Source organism: Lepidochelys kempii, chromosome 6, assembly GCF_965140265.1.
Source record: "Lepidochelys kempii isolate rLepKem1 chromosome 6, rLepKem1.hap2, whole genome shotgun sequence".
Lineage (NCBI taxonomy): Eukaryota > Metazoa > Chordata > Testudines > Cheloniidae > Lepidochelys > Lepidochelys kempii.
Window position 1 is genome coordinate 51,313,317 of NC_133261.1, and position 23,913 is coordinate 51,337,229.

The 23,913-nt window shown below is 41.6% G+C and overlaps 1 protein-coding gene across 4 annotated transcripts in view; it reads right to left on the reverse strand.

Annotated features, from left to right (window-relative positions):
* SHANK2 (SH3 and multiple ankyrin repeat domains 2) overlaps positions 1-23,913 on the reverse strand; it is a 613,416-nt gene that overhangs the window by 408,910 nt on the left and 180,593 nt on the right. For all 4 annotated transcript variants that reach the window (XM_073347891.1, XM_073347893.1, XM_073347892.1 and 1 more), the window contains one exon: positions 9,211-9,277. In XM_073347891.1, the coding sequence (XP_073203992.1) occupies positions 9,211-9,277 (67 nt within the window). The remainder of the gene's footprint in view (positions 1-9,210; positions 9,278-23,913) is intronic.

A 23,913-nucleotide genomic window follows, 5' to 3' on the forward strand; every position in this document is an offset into this window, starting at 1 on the left:
GAAGTTTTCCTATGGCTATTAGCAATGAATATTCATTTATGGCAGGGCTAACAGACTACAACTACAAAAGATGAGGAGTATCTACAGTACAATATATAGCATATATTTTATATGGTGAATGATAAAGATCTCAATGTCGCTGCCTTTATATTTATTTTAATAACATTGTGCTTTTCCATGAGAAAATACCTTATAGCATATGAAACAGGTTAAGATTAATCATACATCTGAAATGCCAAATGAACATGGTTATATCACACACTTGCATCTCTTCTGGTTCTATTAAATAACATGATTTTTATGTTTTTTGATATACTGTCCCTTTTCTTTTTGATTTTATTGGTTTAAATTGTTTTTTTTCATAACTGGCTTAGACAATATGCTGCAGGAATCTGATCTGTAAAAATTAAACTGCTAAATGGCTCTTAAAAAGAAACAAACAGAATATGTATTGGACCTGATAGTACTTAATTTAAATATTTGCAACTGAAGAGCCAACAATACTGACCTCAATTACTCTGATCTAATTAAAGAAAATAGGTTAGAAAAGCAAGTTTATCATGAATAAACATAATATCATTGCTATTTAAAAACAGTTATTCTGTTTATTTAACAACAAAATGCATGTTTCATCTTAAACAGTGTATTTACTGCCACAATGCTAATAAAAACAAATTATTTTTCTTAGGGATAACAAGTGTTGTTGTTTTAATTCTAAAGCAATTGTCCTATACTAAATACGTATATTTTAAAGAATAAGCTTAATATATTAGCAGACTTTTGGCATTCACAAAAATTATTAAATTACAAAAAAAAAATCTGTTTTAAAAAACCCACAAACCATCACACATACACATCTCTGCATAATTATAGAGGAATACAGGAACTCAGACTTGAAGCCTAGCAACAGTATCCAAGTATTAGTTAGTCTGCTAATCAACTACCAAAAACCTCACACACCAGCTCAATGGGCTTCATATTAAAAAAAAAAAAAAATCCACAAAAAACCCTCTTGCTTCTATCATCAGACCTGCTAGAGGACAAGATGTACGGTATAAACAAACCTTGTTCACTTGAAGAAGAACAACCCATGTCATTTAATCCATCTGATAATTCATCTCATCACAAAGAGCCAAGGCAAAAAAAGAGAGAGATTTAAAAATAGGTTATCCGAGTCAAATGATTATCAGTTTGCAACATATTTAATATCTGCATAACTGTATCTAATGAGAGCTTCAGGACTTCTATATATATTATTGTTGGTTTTTTGTATCTCCATCCTATAGAAGCCATAGTAAATGCTGTGTAGCAAATGCTTTCTAAACCTCCTGTGCTCATTTACTTGCAGACAGCTGTAAGCTGGACGAAAACAATCAGGGATTAACTTTTCTATTCATCACATCTTTTAATACATTACTTTCCCTTAGCTGGGAAAATAAATAAATAAAATAAGACAGTACAACTAATTAAAGGACGAATGAAAATGGGTGTAAATCTGTAACGTATAACTACTGTGCAGTTCATGAAGACTGTATAGTACAACAGATGTAATGTCTCTTTCAAAATAGAGAAAAAAGATGGAACTGTATAAGCGCAGAGCTGCAAGATATTTCTGGATTCCAAGGAGTTTCAAAATATGTAATCATTAAAATAAGGTGTTTTAATATGTTTATCATCCCTGGAAAAGCTCATCAGGGAGCATCTTAGATTAGAGTAAATTGAGCGATGTACTGAGTGTTATGAGACTTTTACTTCATAATAACAACTTTTCTTGCCTTACAAAAATACTTTTAACTTATTTCAAATACAGTTACTTCAGAACAATAATTGACATAAGAATTTTTATTTACCCTTTGGACATCTGTAAAATGAAAAAAAAAAGAGTCTGTTGTTTAGAACCTTGTTTAGCAAGAAATACAATGATATGAGAATTTACTTTTAATCCCTCAGTGTTAACCTTTCCCCCCTCCCCTCTGAATTCTCGATATCTTACACAGGATTAGGTTTTCCAAAATGGCACGCACTCTTGTTAGAAGCAAGACTGCTCTGAACATCCCTTTTTAATACCAGTGAGTTTCTTATGGCACAAGAGTTATTTTCAAGAGTCTTTTTTGTGTCTGAAAACAGGTAGGGTCCAAACTAAGAAATATATCGCAGTTTTTTATCTGGTAGGTAATTGTTCTCCTGTTGGTGACTGCCGCAGAAAAGTCATCTAGTTACAGCATATACTAACGGGGATGTAGAGTTACTTAAGCTTAACTGACAATAGGTGGTAGGAAAGGCAGCAAGGTATCTCCATTAAGCAAAAGAAAAATCTAATGATCTGAGCAGCAAAGGCCTGGGTGAACAAGCCCACACAACTGTTCAGACTTTTTAATGCGATAGCATAGTTAAAGGGTTTTATATAGGAAGCTCTAGGGATCCTACAAAGGGGCTCCATGGAACTCCAACTGTCACATGTAGGGACATCATTGTTTTCACACAACATATACACACAACAGGGAAACTGAGGCAGAATTTGGTCTTCTGACTCCTTCTCATCCCTGGATTACCAATAATAGCTGTAAGTAGAGGGTCTGATATTGCAACCTTCATTTAAGCCAAACTGCCCTGGAAATGAAGTGGAATTTTGCTTGAATAAGAGCTGTAGTGCTGGACCCACAGAATGAAAGCTGATGCCATCTTTGTAGGAAAAGAAAAAAAGCAATCCAGCTTCATATTAGTCATTTTCTACTGGATTGGAAAATGCCTATAAACTCCATCAGTAACAGGGCATTTTCTTAGCATTGCTCGTTGGGACTGGTCCACACCCATGAAGAGCCCTTTGCAAAGCCATTAATTGGGCTCTCCCTCTTGACTGAAAGGTCCAAGGTTTGGTGTGTGATTTCCTACCCTACCCCACTCTAAAAGTCTATGAAATGTTAGGTGGTGGGAAGGGAATAGGATAGGGGAACAGGTAATGAACGCAGAAGTAAGGTGTTTGTGTTTGCTTTTGTAATGCTTTAGGAGAATAGTGGACTAAGATTTCCTTTTTAATAGGAGGAGAGATCTGCAATGTGTGCCAACTCATACTACTATAAAAGCAGCAATATCCTGACTTTCTAGTGGACTCAAGTTATAATCACTGCTACGGAACAAAGCAGCTTATTCTTTACAAGGTGTTATACAGGACCATGAATGGTAAACATCACACTACGGGTGCTAGGTCTCCATGATTGCAGGTTTGGCAGCATTACGGGACACAGCCCTGTGACTATTACTGATATAGTACAAGACTACCACTTAATGACTTCTGTGTGGAATGTACATGTGTTCTCCAATTCCTAATGCAATAGCCTGGGACAGCAAAATGGTCTAAGAGGAACATTAATTAGTAAATGTAAAAACAGAAGATGGACCCATTGACTGGGCCCTTCTCCAAAGATTACAGGTCACAAGCGATTAATAATTTTGCACGTTTGAAATGCCTCAGTTTTAGAAATACAAAAACTTGTTTCTGTCAGGATAAAAGAAAACCTGCTCATGAAGTTATTGAAATTAGGTCCAATCTGCCATTTCCTGTCATGAGTAAATAATTAAAATAGACCATCCCTAAAATGGCACAACTGAGAAAGAGAAGGGTGGACTTTTTTATACAAATCTTAATTGCCATTTCCATTAGCTAGATGCCTATTAAGTTTTTATTTAAGGAAGTATCGATAGCCACACAGAGTCTATCAAGACTACCAAGAGTTAGACGATTGCTGGCTTTGTTCTTCAGAAAAATAAAGGCTTGGATTTGTTCCAGTGCTTATTTTGTAGTTAGAGAATCCTGTCATATATTCCATGCAGCCAGTGTTCAATTTCCATCTCTCACTTGCCACCTGCAGAGAAAAGTTCTGAAATACATGAAGTATAAATCCTGTATCCATAAATACTGAACTCCCTTTCTTCCTATAAGCAGACATGATTTGTTGTTTCTCTGTTTTGTTCTGTCATCTTAAGATAATGCACATATATTTTTCACAGGCTTTAAAACTAACGGCTCATTCCACATTAATGGTTCCTTTCCTTTCCTTTCCCTTTTTTTTTTTTTTTTCAGCAAAACAAAAATGTATGAGATTGGTAATAATTTGATTGTGTTGGTAGGTTAAGTACTTTTGTCTGCTTCCTATAACCATTGAACTCCATATCCTCCAACCATTCAAAAATCTTCCATTGGGCAAGAACATAACATAAGAACGGCCATACTGGGTCAGACCAATGGTCCATCTAGCCCAGTGTCCTCTCTTCCAAGGGACCTGAAGCCAGGTGCTTCAGAGGGAATGAACAGAACAGGTAATCAACAAATGATCCACCCCGTCGCCTATTCCCATCTTAGAATCATAGAATATCAGGCTTGGAAGGGACCTCAGGAGGTCATCTAGTCCAACCCCCTGCTCAAAGCAGGACCAATCCACAACAAATCATCCCAGCCAGGGCTTTGTCAAGCCTGATCTTAAAAACCTCAAAGGAACGAGATTCCACCACCTTCCTAGGTAACGCATTCCAGTGCTTCACCACCCTCAAAGTGAAAAAGTTTTTCCTAATATCCAATCTAAACCTCCCCTACTGCAACTTGAGACCATTACTCCTTGTTCTGTCATCAGAACCACTTAGAACAGTCTAGAGCCATCCTCTTTGGAACCCCCTTTCAGGTAGTTGAAAGCAGCTATCAAATCCCTCCTCATTCTTCTCTTCTGGCTAAACAATCCCAGTTCCCTCAGCCTCTCCTCATAAGTCATGTGTTTCAGTCCCCTAATCATCTTTGTTGCTCTCCGCTGGACACTTTCCAATTTTTCCACATCCTTCTTGTAGTGTGGGTCCCAACACTGGATGCAGTATTCCAGATGAGGCCTCACCAATGTTGAATAGAGGGGAATGATCACATCCCTCGATCTCCTGACAATGCCCCTATTTATACAGCCCAAAATGCCATTGGCCTTCTTGGCAACAAGGGCACACTGTTGACTCATATCCAGCTTCTTGTCCACTGTAACCCCTAGGTCCTTTTCTGCAGGACTGCTGCCTAGCCATTTGGTCCCTAGTCTCTAGCGGTGCATGGGATTCTTCCGTCCTAAGTGCAGGACTCTGCACTTGTCCTTGTTGAACCTCATCAGATTTCTTTTGGTCCAACCCTCTAATTTGTCTAGGGCCCTCTGTATCCTATCCCTACCCTCCAGCGTATCTACCACTCCTCCCAGTTTAGTGTCATCTGCAAACTTGCTGAGGGTGCAGTCCACGCCATCCTCCAGATCATTAATGAATACATTGAACAAAACCAGCCACAGGACCGACCCTTGGGGCACTCCGCTTGATACTGGCTGCCAACTAGACATGGAACCTTTGATCACTACCCGTTGAGCCCGACGATCTAGCCAGCTTTCTATCCACCTTATAGTCCATTCATCCAGCCCATCATCCAACCCCTCCCACTTCTTTAACTTGCTGGCAACAATACTGTGGGAGACCATAAGAAAAGCTTTGCTAAAATCAAGGAATAATACGTCCACTGCTTTCCCCTCATCCATAGAGCCAATTATCTCATCATAGAAGGCAATTAGATTAGTCAGGCATGACTTGCTCTTGGTGTATCCATGCTGACTGTTCCTGATCACTTCCCTCTCCTCTAAGTGTTTCAGAATTGATTCCTTGAGGACCTGCTGCATGAGGTGAGGCTGACTGACCCGTTGTTCCCCGGATCCTCCTTCTTCCCTTTTTTAAAGCTTCTGCCAAACAGAGGCTTGGGACACCATCCCTGCCCATCCTGGCTAATAGCCATTGATGGACCTATCCTCAATGAATCCTCCATGTCCAATGGACACTCACTACAAGGTTGCTTAGATTCCTAAATATTCCCAAGTTTGGATGATAGGCATCCACCTTAATGAAGAATTGTTGTTACATAGGTATAAAATGTGTTTTCATAATCTTGCTCAATTTCAGGAACTTCTCTAAAACAGAGGACATTTTTCTAGAGATGTCAGATAATAAACTTCCTTAAAAGACCTCCTAATCTGAATCATCCCTCTTACCTTCATCAGGACATTGGATTGAAACTTATTCCTACAACCACTCCTCAGCTGTCTGATGGTCATTTTTTCCATCATGAAGCCTCCTGATTTTAAAAAGGAGCATTACTCATATGGAAATATGTCTGATCTCAGCCAAAAGATAGATGAAGATAATGGGTAATAACACACTCAGTATAAACAAAGGTCAAGTTGGTGAAGTTTAAACACCAGCATTGCTCTATACATTCAGCATCACAGAAGCTCCATTCTCATTCCTTATTTCAGTTTTTTCACTCAGTATCCTGCTTTCTCCACATTGTGGAACTATTCCATAAATATACATTTTTGTGACTTCATTATTAACAAAATAACATTAAAAATGTTAAAGGAAAAGTACCTCCGTTAAATCAAAGTTAATGTGAAGAAATTCAAACAAGTAATGCTTACTCTTTATCACAACCACCACCATCATACCTATCCATCTATAGCCAGCACTATAGTACCAAGATGTCTCACAAGCATTGATGAATTTATCTTCACAACACCCACATGAGGAAATGAAGCATCACTATCTCCATTTTACAGAAGAGGAATAAAGCATTGAGGGAGGTTAAGAGTGACTTTCCCCAGGTCACAAAGAAAGTCTGTGCCACAGCCAGGAATTACGCTCAGATCTCCTGAATCCTGCTCAAGTGCCTAAGCCACAAGGCGATCCTTCCTTCCCTGGACTAAGTCTCATCCAGCTACTTTTCAACTACATTCCATTTTCCCTCATATACTCAGACAACTGGGAAACAACACTGTCCATCCTTGATGAGAAAATAATGTGGAGCTGAGCATTAATCACATATTGAGGACATTGCAGCAATGGAGTCATGGGCTGCGTGTAGGTGGATCCCTTTTCAGTAATGGGGCCTTTGCCCAGTAATTAATAATTATACTCTGCTTTTTCTTGATTTCTTTCTTGCACAGTGTACAATTTTTTTAAAACAAAAGAATAAACTATGTGCAGAAAAATGTAATACTTCTTTGTGTACAGAAGAATTGGACAAAACCAGAATATTAAAAAGCAACACTGCAGGAATAAATTGGAACATTTGAATTAGCCCTATTGACTGCTTTCATTTTAACATCTACAAAGTTGTAGAACCATCAAAAACTAGTTGTAAGCACAGGGTAATAAGGTGACATGCTCATTAGGGATAGGCAACTGGTTCATTTTCAGCAATTGCTTGACCTCATCAGCTTGACATTTTCAAACCAGCACTGGTTGTAAATGCAGAAAGAAGAAACAGAAACTAAATGAAGGGAGCTGTTTTCAGTGTACTACCATGTTAAGTATAAGGCTACTTAGAGGCCTTAAGTTTTATGCAAGTCTCTTCAGTTTTGTCCAATAACCACACATCTTGGAAAAAATAAACAAAGAATATCACATGAGATTAAAACTCAAGATATCTGATCTAATGTTCAACTGCAAGCAATGAGCACAGGGAGCCACTCAGAGAGGGAGTTGTAAAGATGGCTTTAATCCACATTTGTATTCCGCAATCCTCAGCGGGATAGGAGCTGTGCCAGTGCTCCAGCATAAATGAGGCTTTGTCAACACACAGTCTTGCACTAGTTAGTTAAACCAGTGCAAGTGATTGTGTGGACACTCTTATTTCAGAATGAGTGGCTTTTTTGCTTTAGCTTGAACCTGTTTCTGACTAATGAACTAAACTGAAATAAATCTGGTATAAACTGAAATAAGAGTCTCCAAAGAGTCCTTTGAATCAGTTTATCTAAGTCAGAGGTTCTCAAACTGGGGGTTGGGACACCTCAGAGGGTCACGAGGTTATTACATGGGGGGTCACGAGCTGTCAGCCTCCACCCCAAACCCCGCTTTGCCTCCAGCATTTATAATGGCGTTAAATATATTTAAAAGTGGTTTTAATTTATAAGGAGGGGTCGCACTCAGAGGCTTGCTATGTGAAAAGGGTCACTGGTACAAAAGTTTGAGAACCACTGATCTAAGTAAGCTTAAAATCCCATTTTAAATGAAATCCATGCCTACATATAAAGTTGCAATCTCTTCAAGCAGCTTCAAGGCTGTTCTAAAGCAGCGTTTTTCAAAGTTTGGGTCGTGACCCAGTACTGGGTCACAGCATGTAAGGCACAGGATCGCTCCAGTCAGCACCACCGACCGGGATGTTAAAAGTTCTGTTGGCGGTGCTGCCCAGCTAAGGCAGGCTAGTGCCTACCTGTTCTGACACCGCACTGCACCTTGGAAGCAGCCAGCAGGAGGTCCAGCTTCTAGGCTCCCATTGGTCAGTGCCTGAGCCCCAGCCCAGAGCCCAGCCCAAAGCCTTCACCCCCAGCCCAGAGCCCTGACCCCCTCCCACACTCCAACCCCCTGCCCCAGCCCTAAGTCCCGCCCAGACCTGGAGCCCCGCATTCCTGGCCCCACCCCGTATCCCTCACCCCAACCCTCTGCCCTAGCCCTGAGCCGTCCCCACACACCCCAAACCCCTCATCCCCAGCTCCGTTGGGTCACAGGCATCAACAATTTTCTTCAACTGGGTCCCCAGAAATTTTTTTGAAAACCACTGATCTAAAGTATGTATACCCTGAGGGGCTATCACAGGGGATTGACCCACACATCATCCTTTCCTTTCAGCCACCCTCTACTTGCTGCAGTTAGGGGGCATGGCATATGGGAGGAAGTGCCATGCACGTCCTACCCAGTGGAGGATCTCTGTGTTGAGGTGATCCTCCTGTGATCAGCTACACCAGCTTTAGCACTGCTTTGCACTGGTGACAGTGCACAGCAGCCTTGATGAAGGGGAGAATCTGGCCCACTCTGGCTTGTGTGTGTGTGTGTGTGTTTAATCTCTCCAAAACAAATCACACCTACTCAGAACACACCTATGATCCAGTAGGGGTATTTATATCCAATTTTCTAAAACAAAGTACTCTCTGAAAAACAATTTGGCCTTTTTCCTATTTCTTCACGTTTTAGAAAATGGAAAAAAACTTAGAATATTTCTCTGTATCAACCGCACAGTCAGCCTTCTGATTATATTTCACATAAAACCAGATTTAACTGTTCTTTATAGGATTTAAATCTGGATTTAAAGATTTCCAGTCAACATTCCATAAAGCTTTTCATTGTCACTATTTTGTAAATATTTTAACTTACCAATATCTGTTTCCTTGTGATTTTTGATATATTCAGCCAGCTCAAAATTTCCTGCTATTATGGCCACCTAAAAGATTGTAAAATAGTTCAAATTAATATGTGCTGAGAGTCATACACCATGCAAATATATATGTTACATTATACAGAGATAGATATTGTTACACACAACATAAATTTATTGTTCCATATAACAAAATGGGATAAAGTGCATTTACTTTGCATCTCTGACCCTCTCTCCTCCATGCACAGATTATTATATTTATGTTAATTTGCTGAAAAATACAAAGAAACAGGAATCGTGTATCACAGACACAGACAAAGCAGGGTCTGCTGCAATGGGAGCAGAGGAAAAAATGGAGCCCAGACAGGAAATGGAGCCCAGAGAAAATGGAGCCCATTTCAACCCAGAACTGTGAAAGGGAGACCCATCACTATGGGGGTACTAGGACCCAGGTGATGTCTCTCCTCCCCTTTCACTTGGGCTTGGGAGAAAGCTGCAAAGAGGAGCCAGACAGTCACTACAGCCAACAGGAGCAGAAGCAGACAAAGCAAGGACCTTTCGTCCTTTGAAGAACTTTCTCCAGTTTTGACTGGACGTTCTCTGCCCTGTGCTGATTGGCTGTTTGCTCCAACCCTCTCCATCTCCCTCTACCTCACACTCTCTTCATCTCAGCATCATTCCTCTTCCCCACTTCCCTGAGCCCAGACCACCTTCCCTTCAATGTCCCCTCTCCCTTCCCTTTAGCTGATCCCTTTTATTAAACCACCCAAAAAACAAAAATAAATAAAACATCATGTAACTAACATGACGTTTGCCATCATCACATTGGTGTCTCTGGTTGTGTGTTATAGTCCCTTCCCCCACCATGTATCTGTCTTCTCTATTTAGATTGTAAGATATTCAGGGAAAGGACATCTTTTTTGTTTTCTCTTTGTACAGTGCCTAGCATAATGTGGTCATAGACCATGACTAGCACACCTCGGCACTATTGTACTACAAATAATAAATAATCTTAATAATAACAACAATAAACCATCTCATTAAACCATATTCACTTTACATATTAAAAAAAAAACCTTCTGAGGGGGCTTACGAGATTGATAAATGAATAGGGATCCTTTCATGTCTAGTGCCAGTTCCAGTTATTTCACATGCAGATGAATTTTTCATTGCTGAGATGAGGAGCATCTGTGGAATTCTGAACCCAGAAATTTAAGATTATTGTTCCTATCTCCCTTCCCTGAGAAGAGAAGCAGGGATTGCAACAGGGAAATGAAAGAGGGCCATAGAAGCAGTATGACCAGCACAAACAATCAAATATCATGTATCAGACACCAAACCATTAGATTGCATTAAAATCATTTTAATATTTACATATTTTAGTAAACACAACTCCTTGCTTAACATTGTAGTTATCTTCTTGAATAATGCTACTTTAAGTGAAACGATGTTAAGCGAATCCAATTTCCTCATAAGAAATAGGGGGTTTAGGTTCCAGGAAAATTTTTTCCCCAGACAAAATACTATATTTTTATCTATATATTCACAGTATAAGTTTTAAACAAACCATTTAATACCGTACACAGCAATTAAGATTGTGACACTTGGTGGAGGTGGTGAAGTCAGAGGGTGGAAGAAGGTGGGATATTTCCCAGGGAATGCCTTACTGCTAAATGATGAACTAGCACTCCGCTGAGCCCTCAAGGGTTAACACGTTGTTGTTAATGTAGCCTCACACTCTACAAGGCAGCAGGAATGGAAGGAGGGGAAACATCATGGCAGAGAGAGACAGAGGCACACACAATGTGCGTGAAAGAGAGAGAGAGAGAGACAAGCATTGCCCCTTTAAGTAAGCTGACCCAACTCTGAGTACATTGCCTTTTTAAGTAGATCAGCAAGTTGAGACAGCAGCCGCTCCCAGCAAGCTCCCCCATCCTGAGCCCTGTCCTGTCGTGTGTCCCCCCACCCCCGCTCTGTGGAGATGGGGTAAAGGAGTAGGACGGGTAGGAGGACACCTTGACATTAGCAGCCCTCATTTCCCTCTCCCCCGCCCCCATTTGCACAAAAAGCAGGAGGCTTCCAGGAGCAGCTCCAAGGCAAAGGGCAGGAGCAGCACACCACAGTTGGGAGAGGGATGGCTGAACTGCCTGGCAAGCTGCATAGGGAACTCAGGAAAGCTGATAGGGGGCTGCTGGTTCACCCTGGTTCCAAGCCTCATCAGCTAGCTCCAATGGGCTGCTCTTTCTGCAAGCAGTGGACAAAGCAGGCGGCTGCCAAACAACATTATAAAGGAGCATTGTGCAACTTTAAACGAGCATGTTCTCTAACTGATCAGCAATGAAACAACTTTAACCGGGACAACTTTAAGTGAGGAGTTACTGTATATGAAAATAATAAATAATTTGGTTTTTTACCTGCCAGCCAACTGTTAAGCCTTTTGGGGACACCATCCACTCTAAATTCAACATTAAGGGTATTTCTACTCTGCAATTAAAAACCAGCTGACTCAGGCTCAGAGGGCTTGGGCTAAGGGTCTGTTTAACTGTGTTGCAGAAATTCTGGGGCCCTACCACCTCAAAAAGCACTAGAGCCGGGGCTCCAGCCCAAGCCTAAATGTCTATATTGCAATTAAAACAGACCCTTAGCCCAAGTCCACCGCGTGCACTGACTAAATAATGCGAGTATCTCCCTTGTCTATGTGTAGGGGTACTCACTCACACTTTTGTAAACCTTTTCCCTTTCCCCACTCTTGCCCCAAATATTTTTTCACCTTCCAGGGTTCTCACTGCCTCTTTATATCAGTGAGAACCACCTTTTTTCCAGACAGCAGCCTGGCTTCTCTCCTATTGGGAACAATGGGAGGTAGTGGCCATCTTTCTTAAGAGCAGTAAAAACTGCCACATGTATTGGCTGTAAAGAAAAGATGGGGGAAACCTGTGGCCTCAGGCCTATTATAACAATGAGAACAGGTGGCCATTTTGAAACAGGAGAACACTTTGGAAATTTACTGCTAAGGGAGAAGAGTTTTCACTAGCTTTGCTACCTCATAAAATGCTAGGTGATGAAGTAAATACATGGTTTTTGAAAAAGTATCTGAGATGTTCTCAGAGTATGAGATGTATAAAGTTTGGAGTTTGTGTAGGCAGTGATTGTTTTAGGTATTGTACCAAAAAAAGGTGAGACTCAGCAGAACAAATTTTGTAAAGTGACCACTTTTAAAAATTACACTCAAACTAATTAATAATTTATTTAAAACCTCTCAGAAAAGTTACTCACAGATTATGTCTATAAATTTGAAGAAGATATTCTGTATTGTGTATGGAAAACAGTTTGAATTCCTACTGTAAATTAAAAACTCACTGTAACCTAATCAACACCTCCATATACGTAAATGTAAAATAACTGCATCTATTTTCTATAATTTTAGATCAGCTCAAATTATTTGTACAGTATTCATCATTCTGCTATTAGTGCAGTCTCAAGCATCTGCACCATATGTTTGGGCCTCAAGGTGAACATGCAACCATGTATCCTACTTTAACTTTGGAAAAAGTCTCATTAATACTTATGAACATGGTTGTTTGCAGCAAAGATGGGTGAACTGTTTCAGAAAAAATAAAAAGTGGTTGCCTCCTTTTCCTCAACTCTCCTCAGCTCCCAACATATATAGCCATGGCTGCTTTGCTGAGACATTCCTGAAGGCCTGAAACTGCCTCTCCATTACTATCCTCCCTCCCAACCCGAAACATACAAATCTCTTTGAAGATTCAGTTATGAGAACAGAAGTTTTGATTATCTTTGTGGTGGTCCCAGCATAAAAACATTATGCAATAATTACCTTTTTATCACAGGCACTGACTTCTCTTTTTTGCCGGTGGGTGCTCCAACCCCACTCTACCCCAACGCTTCACTCCTGCTCGGCCTCTTCCCCTGAGGCCCCGCCCCTACTCACCTCTATCCCTGCTCTGCCTCTTCCCGAGACCCCCCCCACCTACCGCTTCCTCCTCTCTGGCCCTTCCCCTGAGCCCCCCACTCCTTTCCCCTGCCCTCTCCATCCCTCTCGCCCACTGCTCACTTCTCTCCACCCCGACCCGCCGTTTGCTCCTCTCCGCTCTCTCCCCCGAGGAACCCCCTGCCCACTGCTCTCCTCTGCCCCTCCGCCAAGACCCCCCACATGCCCACCTGCTGCTCACTCCTCTCTGCCCCCTCCTCCGAGTACCTCCCTCCCGATTCTCTCTCCTTTCTGCTTCCCCCGCCTTAAGGGTGAATGACGGGAAGAGAGGGTGGAGAGGAGTGAGCGGCAGGGGCCTCAGGGGAAGAGGACTAGTGGGGATGAGACCTCAGGGTGGAGTGCAGGTGGGGCTACAGTCTGTGTGTGCTGAGCACCCCCCTTTTTTTTGTTCGTGGGTTCATGAGCCCTGGAGCACTCACAGACTTAGCACCAGTGCTTTTCATCATTTATCATGGTTTAAGAGACTTCAGTCTACGCAGTTTGGGGTCTAACCTCCACTAGCTGGTCATTAATTGACAAATTGAAGTCCTCTAAACAAGCCACTATTGCTTAAATATCTCACAGTAACAAATACATTTTCCAATACACCCCTTTTACTAGAGCACCAAATAAAGCCCAGAAGGGAAAAGGTTGTACATGCTGCCTGCCATGTTCACATCATAAACATTTCAAATGTTTTCTTCTTTTTAGTCTCCACTTTCCTCTGTAAATTATTTCATAGTCACTTAAAAGTATAATGTCCACTGTAAAAGCTTGATGTAATAATTATGATTTCTTACACGAAACACATTTCTTACTTAGATTTTAAACTCTTTTGGGCAGGTACCATCTTTTTGTTCTGTATTTACATTGTGCCTAGCACAATCCAGTTCTGGTCCATGACTAGGGCTCCTAGGCACTATGGTAACACAAATAATAAATAATAACTTTTCAGAGTATTATTAAGCCAGAAGATATTGAGGATGTTTAAATAAGTGAACAGCAGCCAAGCATAAATGAAAGCATAAAAGCAAACCACAAATGCTCTAAGTGAAATTAGACAAGAATATGTATGTTAACTATATATACATATATTTACAAACACACAACAGCTCTACAGATGTATTTTAAAATTGATTATCAGCAAACAGTGCAACATATACATTTTTCCAACTAAAATAACTCTGCCCACAATGTAAAATAGTACAGTGCAAAATGTTTACTAGGGATAAATGTGTAATTATTTTTCTTTTCACAATTTCCATATTAGGGAAACTCTGTACCTTGATACTTTCAGGCTGCGCACAGTTGATGAATTACTAAGAGTAGAATTTATTGCTATGAGTCATTAACAATGGGTCAGACCAGTTCCCATTACTATCGGATTGCAGTCCAAGGAGTACAGAAGAAGAACTGCATCATAACCTTCTTGGATCCCTATCAATTCATGTGAGGAATCTGTTCTGGAAGAAGGCGTTAGGGGTTGGGAGTGGTATGTGTGCTGTGTATCGTCATCCAGAAACCAGCAGGGAATCTGCTGAAAACTTAACACTCTCTAAAGCCATGTCAACTTTTTTGCACCCCCTTTCTATGGTCTTAGGAAAGTTTTCAGGAGAGGATATCCTGTCAGGAGAAGGAAGCCTTTTGGCACAGCAGGTGTTGGGGTGGAAGAAAGCTACAGTCAGCCAGGAGACAGTGCAGAGACACAGGGTCTCCATGCAGACAGTGCTGGCCTCCAGTATATCTCACAAGATTCACATTGCTCTTGAGAGATCTCCATGTTTTTGAGATGCACACCCCCTATTCAGTCCACGGGACTAGAGGCTGAGATGGCCACTGCAAATCCCATCCCCCTTTTCCCAACAGAACAGTCTGGGGGTCAGGTTTTCCTCCCCATGTGCATATTTCCCTGTAAAGGAACAATGTGGACCAAAAGCAATACTTCAGAAAAGATTAATGGCCCTTTTTGCTAGACTCAAAAGGATTTAACTCTTCCATAAAGGTAGGGGGCATTTACATGCTTTATTCCCTCAGGATAAAACTCACTATCGACGAAGGGCCTGAATCAGACCCTCCATTCTGCAGAACCCTATGATAAGTTTGCACAAGGGGGACTCAGTTCTCCCTACAAGCTGAGGAAAGTAGGTGTCTCCTTTGCAGAGGAAGGTTTTTTTAATCTAATTACCCAACGTAAGACAGGAGTACCTAGTTTTCCAGTGCCCTACCCCTTGTGTTGTCATTTACAACAATGCCCAAGTGGGTGCCCAGTGCTACCAAACAGGTGCAGAGCAACAGAGAATTAGGTCCACTATGTCCTCATTGCAATTTCTAATGAGGGCCTGAGGACTTTCAGACAATTAGCCATTATATCTTAGCTTTATATGTAGCTTTTTCCTACATCTCTTGATTGAACTGTATATGGATTGAAAATCTGAACTTTATGAATGCCTAGAAGAATGCTGTGCAATTACCTCTGCAACTGCATTTATGATTGGTACTGGTTGGAGGGCACAAGTATGTCTGTATTCTGAACTAGAACTAAAAGAAACTAAATTGACCTTTTGTATAAAAAAGGAAGCTTAAATCAACTGGAGCAACTGCATTCTTTATAACCTTCCATGTGTCCAAGGTGTTTCTAAGACACTTATCACTTTGCTATATAAAATAACTTAGCCATGCTGCAGGACATTAACGGAGATTCATTATTATTTTTCATTTTTATTGTCAATGCATTGTCCCCATTGGCTTATTCTTAAAATACCCTAAATAAACAAATCATAGTAGTTCCTTAGTATCAGCAGCCAAGTTTTCCTGCCAAGTTATGTGCTCAAATAGAATGCATTGGACATGGCAACAGGCTGAGGTGACTCAAGCTGGTTAACTCCCAGACGAGAAGTTTAGCTTCATTACATACTGCTCACATCAGTGAAACTACCATGGGCAAACAATTCTTACTGGGTATTCTCAGGATGGAGCAGCTTTGACTAAAGTGAGCAATAATTATTATGAAGAAGAGCTGGCTGGAGAATTTCATAAAATTCAAAATGTATATGAAAAGTGGGGAGGAAAAATCCACAGATTTTTTCACTATTTTTCAACCAACTCTATAATGCAGTATTATAAAATCATACTCATTGTCATTGCCTGTGGTATATGGACTGTTCTCTGTACGAAGCTGATGGGCACTATAGAAACCTTAACATGCTAAATAGAGAGATAGTAAACCATATCACTGTTACAATGGAAACTCTGCTTGTTTTCTTTTTGTAATAATTTAGGACAAGATTTGGATACCTGTACTCAGCGGGCTTGTGGTGCAAGCTGCTGCTCAAGATGAGTAAGGGTATCAGAATATGGCCCTTATCAACAAATATCCCACTATTTTAAAGTGTAACCCATGAGTACTAAGGTGCTGTAGACTCTATGAGCCTAACAGTAAAGCTGTGCAACTACAGCAGAACCTCAGAGTTATGAACACCAGAGTTCAAACTGACCGGTAAACCACACACCTCATTTTTGAACCAGAAGTACACAATCAGGCAGCAGCACAGACCAAAAAAAAAAAAAAAGGTAAATATAATGTTAAATGTAAATTATTTTTTTAAAAAAGGGAAAGTTTAAAAAAAAAGATTTGACAGTATAAAGAAACTGTTTCATTTAAATTAAGATGGTTAAAAGTAGCATTTTCTTTCTGCATAGTAAAGTTTCAAAGCCATATTAAGTCAATGTTCAGTTGCAAACTTTTGAAAGAACCACCATAACGTTTTGTTCAGAGTTATAAACATTTCAGAGTTATGAAGAACCTCCATTCCTGAGATAGTTGTAACTATAAGGCTCTGTTGTACCATATATTTTAGTTCGTACTATACTGGCAGGATTGATTCACATGGGTTCATGCCTTATGACGTGCTTAGAGTTTGGGGAGTTTCTTTATGTTATAAGCCAGCGACAAGATTTTTATTCAGCACCACCACGTATTAACATGCTCAATTCAAATGGGGAATTCAGAAGAGAAATGCAACTGTATTAATGAGCAGACATGTTACTGAAATGACAGAATCTTTGATCCACAGCAGTAAATCTCAAAATGTACATGCAAATATGCTGTTTGACTAGTAAACGTGTTTTATTACTCAAATGAGAGATATTTATATTAAATAGCTAAAAGACAAACAATAGTTGAGGGAATTATTTCTGTGTTTGCTGTTGAACCCATCATTCATCCTGCTTTAATATCCTTCAGTGTGGCTACAACACTATATCAAATACTAACAGCAAAAAATTAAGAAAAATGTATCAATTTTTTAAAAGAGCATGTAAAAGTAAATAAAGTACAAGATATTGCATAGCACAACATCATTGTACTTTACTGCATTGAACTTGGTGGGTGAGGTGGAGTGGGCGGGAGGAAGGAAAGGCAAATTTTAAAAATCCAATGGTGCAAAATTATGTTGGTTAAATTTTTAAAATTCTAAGCCAGCTAAGGACAATAACACAGAGTGCTTTCTCCACCAACCTTTTTCTTGAACCAAGAATTGTATGTATTCTGAGCAGCATTCTTGTAATGAAGAAAGGTTGTAATGGACTACAGCGAAGTACATTATTAAGCTTTTATGATGCATCAATGTATTGCAAGCTATCAAAGGAAGAAGACCTTATATGGTCAATTTTAAAACTAAGCTCCTATTTAAAACAGATTAATGTTGATGGAAAGACTCCCATTGATTTAAATAGCAGCTGCACCAGCTGCTAATGTATATATAATTACATTTAATTCTATTTCTTTACATTTTAGGAAAACTCACTGATTAGGATTTTCCTGGAAAGCAGTGGAGTTTGATTAATTTACATTTTAAACAGATTGATAACTGAGTTCCCGTGGGATGGAATTTCTAAGAATACTGCTACTTGAGAGCAAGGCAGAGTGTAAGATTTTTAATTTAGAGTTATTTTTTAAAAACATACCAAAGGAGAGCATTTCTCTACAATGAAAAAATGTTGCATTCCTAACATAAAACTGAAAAGAGACTAATTTGCAGAGGTGCAGTTACTTGGCCAAAGGTGGAAGTTTCTTCTTTATCTTAAGAAATTAGTGTATGTCCTACTGCATATGGACACCAAAAGTATCACGTGAACTTTCCTTGATGTGAGATGTTACTGTGAGCTTGTTGGCACTTCCAAGATGAGATTTCTTGCTCCAGGTTCTGTCATGCTGAGTCATGTACTGTAGCTGTTTTGTACTGCATATACAGTGATCCCATTAAAAGTCAGGTTCTTTTTCGTTATGAGTGAATATCTTTTTGTTTAGTACTTTTGTCCACAAGTAAGGTGTCTCAAGTCACATCCTTAAAGTCCTTACATCAATTTATTCTATTAAACTTGCATCACTTCATTTATAATTGCTTGTTCATTAAAAAAAAATTCTCTGTCATTTCAACTAAAAGTTCTGTGTCTTTGCCAACATAGTGGATCAAACTATCAAAAGTCAAGTAACTCTTAGGTTATGTCTACATTTGACTTAGGTGGTGTGATTTCCAGCTCTCCTAGACATACCTGTGTTAGCTCTACTTGAGCTAGTGCGCTAAAAAGAGCAGTGTAGCAGAGGTAGCACAAGTGGTTGCTCAGGCTAGACACCGAAGTACGCACCCAGAGGGTCTGGGTTAGTTTGTACTCTAAGCTGCCGCCTGTGCTACCCTGGTCACATTGATATTTTTAGGTGCTCACTCGAGCAGAGCTATAGACGGTATGTCTACGTGGACAGGAAATCACACCATCCAGATCAAATGTAGGTGTAGCCTTAGTTTCTATGGACTCTTTTCATCGGAGGTCTATCTGATACATTGTGTCTCTAGGTTTTTATAGTGGCACTAGTCAGTGTAATATGTGAGCAGCGTAGTATCCAAAGTGAATTATTTTTCCTCCATTCCACCAGAGTGTGCTGTACATTCACACCCTGGCTTGCCTCGCACAAAGTCCCCATCCAGGCAAACCCTCACTTTTTAAAAAATGTCAGCAATAAACATAATAAATATACAGGCCACAATCTTGTAAAGATCTATGTGTGTGCTTAATTTTGCATTCTAACTTCAGTGGGATTACTCACAGTGGGACTAGCAACAGTGAAAGAGGCGGGGTCTTAAACCGTAAAAAGAATAAGGGGTTAATCCACACAGATGGAGGCTTCTATTTCTGTGATGCTCTGTCCATACACCTTTTCCCTAAAAAGAGTGTTAAAAGTATGGAGTCATTGAAATAGATATTTGAGATACATGCTGCAAGCCCCTGCTGGCATCCTGATGCACCAAGCCTTTGGGTTAATGATTCTTTGCTTAAGACACCTGAGTGCAGAATTTAGCTAATTATAACTGTCAGAGTATTGTGACAGGGTTGGGCCAGATGGCTATAGGAGAGTAATAGAAGGCAGATATATTAGCCCCAGGCTAAGTCGGACCCTTTTCCCTGGGTAAGTTAAGAGGGAAGGTTCCAGAACAATCAGGAACCTTCTGGAGACAATTAAGACAGGCTGATTAGAACTACCTGCACCCAATCAAGAAGCTGCTAGAATCAATTAAGGCAGGCTAATCAGGGCACCTGGGTTTTAAAAAGGAGCTCACTTCAGTTTGTGGTGTGCGTGTGAGGAGCTGGGAGCAAGAGGCACTAGGAGCTGAGAGTGAGAACACGGACTGTTGGAGGACTGAGGTGTACAAGCATGATCAGACACCAGGAGGAAGGTCCTATGATGAGGATAAAGAAGGTGTTGGGAGGAGGCCGCGGGGAAGTAGCCCAGGGAGTTATAGCTGTCACACAGCTGTTCCAGGAGGCACTCTAGACAGCTGCATTCCACAGGACACTGGGCTGGAACCCGGAGTAGAGGGCAGGCCTGGGTTCCCCCCAAAATCCTCCCAACTCCTGGTCAGACACAGGAGGAGTCGACCTGGACTGTGAATTCAGAAAAACGGCCAAGCTGAGGGTGCCGTGAAGCTCCAAGGTGAGCAAATCCACCAATAAGCACAAGACCCACCAAGGTAGAGCAGGAACTTTGTCACAGTATATAAAGCAAGAGTGTGATCAGAATGGATTCTTGATGTGCTTTGTTAGAAATAAAACTTGTTACAATGACCCTATTGTCTCACTTACTGTCTCAGAGGCAGGTCCCTTTCAAATATAACTGTTTAAAATGTTTTACTATTTCTAATGCCAAGCAATCCCAGCTGGATTTTCACCAGTTTTGAGAGGAAGGGAATGATTTTAACTGACACTTAGCTAGTTGATGTGGATGGTAACTAAGTGATAACTCAGCATGTGACTTTAAAAGGTTTTGATTAGTCTGGGAAAGGTTAAGACACAGAGAGTCTTAAAATTTGAAAGGAGTGTCCAGGAAGAAGCAACAAATTCAAAAATGTTGCTCCTGGGTTTGAATACAGAGCTGTTTTTCTGATGTTGCTGCTTCTACTGTTTGTAACCACCCTTATTCAATGCAATAGCCCAGGGGTGGCTAAACTGTGGCTAATGAGCCACATTCAGCTCTTTTACCATTAAAGTATGGCTCACATAGCCCCCCCCCCCCATTCGCCACCTACTAGACTTGAGGGGGAGCTTGGAACCTCTGTCTTGCAGCAGGTGGTGGGTAGGGGCTTCTGCCCATGACGGGGCAGGGGGTTCCTCGGGCTTCAGTCCAGTGGGGAGGGAGGTCTCGGGGCTTCTGCCCTGCGGGGAGCACCTGCTAGGGCTCGGGGTTTCAGCAGGAGCAGGGCTGAAGCCCCAACCCTGTCAGGAGCCTCCCACAAGGCTGAAGCCCTGAGTCCCGTCAGACGCCTACTGCAGGGCTGAAGCCCCCACAGGTATGCCCCGGCTCTTGAACTTCTGAATACTGTCATATGGGGCTCAGAGTGTCAATGAGTTTGGCCACCCCTACAGTAGCCTCATTGTGTCCTTGAGATCCATGCATAGAGGGACTCTCTGCACACTGAGATTTTTCTACTGCAAGGAGCTGCTTCCATAATACCATTTCCTGCTCTGAATCCCACAAAGGCTTCTTTGTAAATCTGGAGCTCATTCTGATAGAAGTTGATGGAGACTGGAGAGGAAGAGGAAGAAGCAGGTAGAGCCCATTTGGATGCACATCATCCTCCTTCCCAAGCCCCAGGGAGAAACCCTGGAGAAGATAATAATACAGCCAAAGTATGTTATTTTTTCCAATAAGCTTTTTTGCTAGGCGTCCCATGAGCTATCATGGAGGGAGAAGGGCCAGACTCTATTAGCACAACTCCGGTGGAATCACACTGCCAGGGATTTTTTGGGGGGGGGGAGAGGGGGGGAAGAGGGGTGACATTGCCAAGAGGCCAGAGTCAGTAAAAAGGCACAAAGACACTCATGTAGATGGGTCTTGGCCTCCTGGGAACCACATCCGCCCCTGAGGATCCACCACATTACAACCCACAGAAGACTAGACTATTATGTGTCACAGGCAGAGAATAGGAGGAACCAAGGTGCACCAGCATCTGAGCCTCTTGCAAAGACAGGGAAATGATAAACTGAGATATACCCAGATAATCTTGGCAATTGACCTGTATGTACACATTGCAAAGGAAGGTGAAAAACACCCAAGGTCACTGACAATCTGACCTGGAGAAAAAATTCCTTCTCAACCCCACATAAGATGATCAGTTAGACCCTGAGCACATGAGCAAGAACCAGCTAGCCAAGCATCAAAGAGAGATTATGCTTGATCACACCTCAGAGCCCTGGCCATCCCCATCCAATGTCTCCAGCTGCGGCCAACCATGACGCTTCAGAAGAAGATCAAACTTCCCTCGCAACTTCAGACAAAACCAAGAGTAAGAGATGAGCCTTAAAGATACTGTGACCACAAGATACTTTGAGAAACTGCCTTCTTCAATAAGCAATCTTTGGGCCTAAGCCTCCTGGCTAAGGCAGGCAGTAAACACAGTCTAGGCTCTGACTCCCTGGGTGGGGCAGAACAACAAGCAGTCTTTCACCTGAGCCTTCTGGCTAAGGCAGGCAGTAAACACAGTCATGGGGACTGCAGCCTTCTGGTTGGGGCAAGCCACAAATAAGGCACAGACCTTCAGGCCCAGGGTAAGTAGCATACCATCTCATGGTTCAGTTGGTGGCAGGGAGGTAGGGGGACCTAGGGCCACCCTACTTCACCAGGTCCCAGTGCAGGACCCCGACAACAGTGGGGGATCATGCTGAAACACAATGACTCATATTGCAACAGCTCAATCCCTTGGCTACTTCCTACTACAATCTATTGGTGTGGCTCCATAGTCTGCAGGTCCTCAGTCTCCACAGGGTATGTGACAGATGGCAGTCCCAGCAACTCTTCCCCACTCTTGGTCTCCTCTAGGGGCAGGGTGCCGCATGGCTCAGGGTCTGGTCCAGAGTCCTGCAGTGGGCTAGAGACATTTGCTTCCTTCACCGGCTCCAGCCCAACTGAGCTAAAGGGCCAGCCTCATATACTTCCTGTCCCTCCCCTCTGCTTCCTGCATGGGAGGGGGCGGAGTTAGCTTGGTTCCACCCACCAGAGAGTTTAGTCCTCTGTCTCAGGCTTGGAGGGAGGCCACTCTGTGTCACTACACAGGCAAATCCTGAACAGAAACTCAATTCACCAGGAAAGCTGGATTTCCAGACAAAGAACTTTGCACAAGCATGGAAGCAAAAACTGAGTCTGTATAGAGAGTTGACTATGGAGGATGAAGATAAGAAAATAAAGCTAGAGCTTTTTTACTATCTTATTGAGGGGGAAAGGATGAGAAGTGAGTGAGACACTGTTGCCAGAAATAATTTCTGAAACACTGGAACAGCTGCTAAAGGTGTTTAATGAGTTCTGTGACTCCAGACAGAATGCGACTGTAAAAAGTCTGGATTTTGACCTGAAACCAAGAAGCAGAAGAAGGAAAGGAAAGTCACTTATTGTGTACAATAACAGGACTTTGAAATATGTTGTCCATATGCACATTCCACTGATGGTACACATGCACCTCAAGTGATAGAGATCAAAGTGTTTTTGGCCAGCAGTACCCATAGAGTGCCCATGCACTCTTCAGTCCTCATACTCTGCTGCGAGGATATAAAAGAGCAAGGCATACCTGCTGCCATTCAGTTCCTTCTCACCACAGAACCCTTTAGAGAAGAACTCTGAGGCAATGAGGATGGAAGGGCAAATTGGTGGAATATGCATATGGACAATACATCTTGAAGAATTATAGTTACTGTAATGGTAAGCAACCTTCCTTTCTCCTTCAAGTGAGTGTCCATAAGCTCATTCCACTGAAGATGACTCACAAGAATTTATCATATCAAGGAGGGGGAAGCTTGAAGTAATTAACGAAATAATGATTGAAGGGCAGCTTTGCTGAATGCAGCATCAGAACTACAGGCTTAGGGCATAATGTCAAGCAAATCATGTGGATCTATGCCTTACACATGTCTGATATTGTTAAGTTTCTGAGGGTTTGTCTACACTGAAAAGTTACGACAGCATAGCATAGGAAAAATCCACACCCCTGAGGGACGTAGTTAAGCCAACCTAACCCCCAGTATAGACAGCACTAGGTCGATGGAAGAATTCTACTACCTCTCAGGGAGGTAGAATACCTGCAAAAATGGGAGAACCCCTTCCGTCACTGTAGTAACTGTCTACACTGATGCACCACAGTGGCACAGCTGCAGTGCTGCTGCTGTAGCA